The following is a 3,936-nucleotide window of genomic DNA, read 5'->3' as shown; positions in this document are numbered from 1 at the left end:
ATACATACATACATACGTACATACATACATACATATACACATATATGTGAGCACTTGAAACTACTAGCTTTAACTCTAGTGGCCAATGTACCGAAATATAGGCAGTGTAGACACCGAAACTAAGCCTCCGGTGAATTTTGTTCAATAGTACATGGATTCTGTAGAGGGACGAACACTACACGATTTTGATGCCTAACATGATCTGTTGGCCGACTTATACATCACAAAATGTGTTTCCCGAACTTTTTTATACTTTTAACTATTATAAAATGGCAAAAAGCTTAATTTTAAAGGTAGAGATGGGTTTTATAAAATATTACAAATGCTGATAACGAATAAAATCGTGATTNACCGAGAGCGTTTTATTTTTGGCAAGTTATCGTTATCCTCTGAGCATTTTTCTGCATTATTTTCAGATTCATGCTTTACCTTTTGCAAAAAGTGTATGTAATTTTAGATTGCTCGCTTCTAGTTAAAAGATATTTATAAATTTTTTTATATGGTGCTAAGCACTTATGGAGTAAGAAGAAAACATCTGGCAACATCAGAAGCAGAAGCGTCGAGATCTGGCAAAATTGAAACAATTTTCGCGACGAACCATGTGTATGGAGACGAGAAAAGAAAATTTACACACTGAAGCTTTGCGCAGAGGCGCTATCGTTACTAATGAAGTTTGAACTGAAGTACGATATACGCTATGCGTGCTAATCTCACCAATGGTGGTAATTAGCGGGATCGTCGATCTCTCAAACTTTAAAAAATCGTTTTTGAAGTACTAATAGTTCACGAAAATTATTATTTTCGTGAACTATTAGTACTTCAGTATGTAAAAATTTATTACATTTCATGTTGTACGAGGGTTTTACCCATTTCTCGAACCGTGTCAGAGTGAATCCGTACTATAAAAGTACCGTGTTATACGGGGGTTACCTGTATGTTAAACTTAATAGATTGTTCGTTATTTGTTTTCTAACTAATTCGTTTTAGGACCAGGTGTTCATGGAAATTTCCAAAATTTACAACTTTTCGGTCACTCTCATTGGACTGGAAAAATATCTGTCTTTATTACTAAATGTAATAAAGACAGAAATTTATTATTGAATGTAATAGACAGAAATTTTTATTACTAAATGTAAAGACAGAAATTTATTACTAAATATAATAAAGACATGAATTTTTAATATTACGAAGAAATTTGTCCCCACTGTACTCGGCTAGAGATTGGTTCAGTTAAACTTCTTTTTAAGTAAAATTCCGTCTCTTTCCAAGGGTTTATTTATGTCCCTAATTCCATAATCTATTGTGACCGTAGGATCTTGACATGGTGTCTCTTTGACACCACGTCAAGATATGACACCACCGAGTCTCGCAGGACTCGGAAATTGCGACTTTACGTCACGCAAGCGGTAGCGGTTGAGCGGTGGGCTTCGGAGCAGAGGTGAGGAGAGAGACGAGGAAGTGACTCACTCGGATTCAATATTAACTAACAAATAACAATTTTAATAAGAACCAAAGAAAATACAGATATATTTGATATCGGGCATGCCTAAAGTTGCCCCGAATTATACTAGGCCGTTCGAGAGAGAGAAAGAGTTTACAAACGAATCGCGTATTGATAAATACCTTTTAACTGAGTCGAATCTGTTATACGATGACTGGATAACCCGTCGATAGAATGTTCGAGATTCGATGAAATTGTTCTGGGTCTTTAGAGTGTCCGGTAACAGGAGCACTACTGTGTGGAGGCACTGAAGTGGGGATGTTATCCTTAAAGAGGCGGCCGGATAGCCGAGCGGTCAAAGTGGCAGCCTACCACTCTGGGAGACCCCAAGAAAAAACCCCAGGAATTTTTCGGGGGGTGGTCCGTTCGGATATGTCAGGCTCCGTCCCTCACCACCCGGTAGCCCCATTGTGGGCCTGGCTGAATCCATAATGGGCTTGCAAAAAGAGGCCCTCTTAGTGCCCACAGGGCGGAAAGAGTTAAAAATTAAAAAAAAAAAACAATATCCTTAAAGAGGCACGATCTTTGTCACAGTTTTTATTCTGGATTCTTGGTCACGGTATTAATCCTTGAGGACGACTTTGGTGGACGGACTTTGGAAGACGACTGACTTCGGGTGTTTTTTCCGTTCCCTCTTGTTATTCCTCTTGGGTTTTTCCCATGGGTCAGGAGGTTGTTGTTAATTAATTAAGTTTTTTTTAAAGTTGTTTTATTTCTTCGCTGTCGAGTATTTTTGGTCTGATATTCTTCGTCTTCGTCAGTAATGGCACGTACTAAGCAAACCGCTCGTAAGTCTACTGGTGGTAAGGCACCAAGAAAGCAGTTGGCTACCAAGGCCGCCCGAAAGAGTGCTCCGGCTACCGGTGGTGTTAAGAAGCCTCATCGTTACAGGCCCGGTACAGTAGCTCTTAGAGAAATCCGTCGTTATCAGAAATCAACCGAATTGTTGATCAGAAAGTTGCCCTTCCAACGTTTGGTCCGTGAAATTGCTCAGGATTTCAAGACCGATCTTCGATTCCAGAGTTCGGCTGTCATGGCTTTGCAGGAAGCGAGCGAGGCTTACTTGGTAGGTCTTTTTGAAGATACAAACTTGTGCGCTATCCATGCCAAGAGAGTAACCATTATGCCAAAGGACATCCAGTTGTCAAGAAGAATCAGAGGAGAGCGTGCTTAAAGTAAATTGCAGGTTAAACGATTAAATATGGACGCCTACAACGAAGTAGTAAGCGTCCAATATGGGCACTCTATCGAAAGTTCCGGGTGACACATCACTGACTAGCTGGATCCATTTCAACAAGGAACTAACTCCGTGGAAAATAAATTTTATAGCTTTTAGCTTAACTTGATAAAACGCTAGAAGTTAGACGATTGACTTTCCCAATAATTAAAGTTTAAAATAACACTTTATTGGAGTTTCTTCGTTCCTCATACTATTAATTATTTAATTACTTGTTAAGTAAAAATAAGTTGAAACCAGTTACTTCGAATTTGAATATTTGTATTCTTGGGAAAGTAATGGAAAAAACAAATTTTTATGACAACGGATACAAAAATCGTAAATTTAAAGAATATAAATTCTAGAGCTTTTTTTTGTACCTTGTGTGTCTCATTCATTAAATTTAGTTGTAAATCAAGCTGCCAAAGTAACAGTTAATTTTTTTAACATTGTACAAAAATTGTACACATTTTTTTCTGCATCCCCTTATATCCCAAAATTTAGGACCATAGTAAATAGTAATATCACTAGTTTAACATTGAAATCTGTAAGTAATACAAGAGCAGAATAAATATATCAAATACAGTAGACCCCCCTATAACGCGAAGATACGTTCTTCGTTATTCGAATTTCGCGTTGTAGGAATCCTTAAATACGTGAGCCAATCACAGCCCGACACGTGTGAAGTTTACGGACTACGGCTGTTTGAAAGGTTTTCTTCCACAAAATTAATCGATTCTACACTAATTCGACTCAACATTTCCAAAATACGTATATTTTTTCGTAGTTTTATAGGAATCGTAATTATAGGGACCGTAATTATAGGGGGGTCGTCTGTAATTTATTGTAACTTTATTATAATTATATATATATTTTTTGCCGCGTAGTGCCACGCTACGGAGATTTTAGGCTAACTATCGTCTGTTTAGTTTGTAAATTAGGTACCGTAAGTCTAATACAGTACTGTAATTTTATACATTTCTTGTGAAAGAAACATTTCTTATTCAACGGCGATTAAAATTATTTATATTAATGATGTCTCCGAAGTTCAAGGAACTTTTCGCAGAAAAATAAGTTATTAGAAATCGGCCGCGGTTTGCTGAGCTGTTCCGCGACGAAAACAAGCTTGAGCAATGGCGATGTCGAATGGTGCACACTCGGTAAGTAATCCTACAATTTTTTGTTTATAGCGTAGTTTATACGGATTATTCCCAAAAAA

The 3,936-nt window shown here is 37.5% G+C and overlaps 1 protein-coding gene and 1 pseudogene across 1 annotated transcript; both read left to right on the top strand.

The window, feature by feature from the left end:
- Window positions 1–637: 637 nt before the first annotated feature.
- On the top strand, window positions 638–801 carry LOC111614192 (annotated as a pseudogene).
- A 1,413-nt stretch (window positions 802–2,214) lies between these two features.
- On the top strand, window positions 2,215–2,696 carry LOC111614190 (histone H3-like). The gene has a single exon (XM_023355570.1). The coding sequence runs from the start codon at window positions 2,265–2,267 to the stop codon at window positions 2,673–2,675; it is 411 nt and encodes a 136-aa protein (XP_023211338.1). The 5' UTR covers window positions 2,215–2,264; the 3' UTR covers window positions 2,676–2,696.
- The last annotated feature ends 1,240 nt before the right edge of the window (window positions 2,697–3,936 follow it).

Source organism: Centruroides sculpturatus, unplaced genomic scaffold (assembly GCF_000671375.1).
Source record: "Centruroides sculpturatus isolate CEXI.00-Female unplaced genomic scaffold, Cexi_2.0 scaffold1950, whole genome shotgun sequence".
NCBI lineage: Eukaryota > Metazoa > Arthropoda > Arachnida > Scorpiones > Buthidae > Centruroides > Centruroides sculpturatus.
This window is presented reverse-complemented; position numbering and strand designations above follow the sequence as displayed.

What these genes read in the sequence shown, in the direction of transcription:
- LOC111614190 (XM_023355570.1), top strand. Translation starts at nt 2,265, where the DNA reads ATGGCACGTACTAAGCAAACCGCTCGTAAGTCTACTGGTGGTAAGGCA.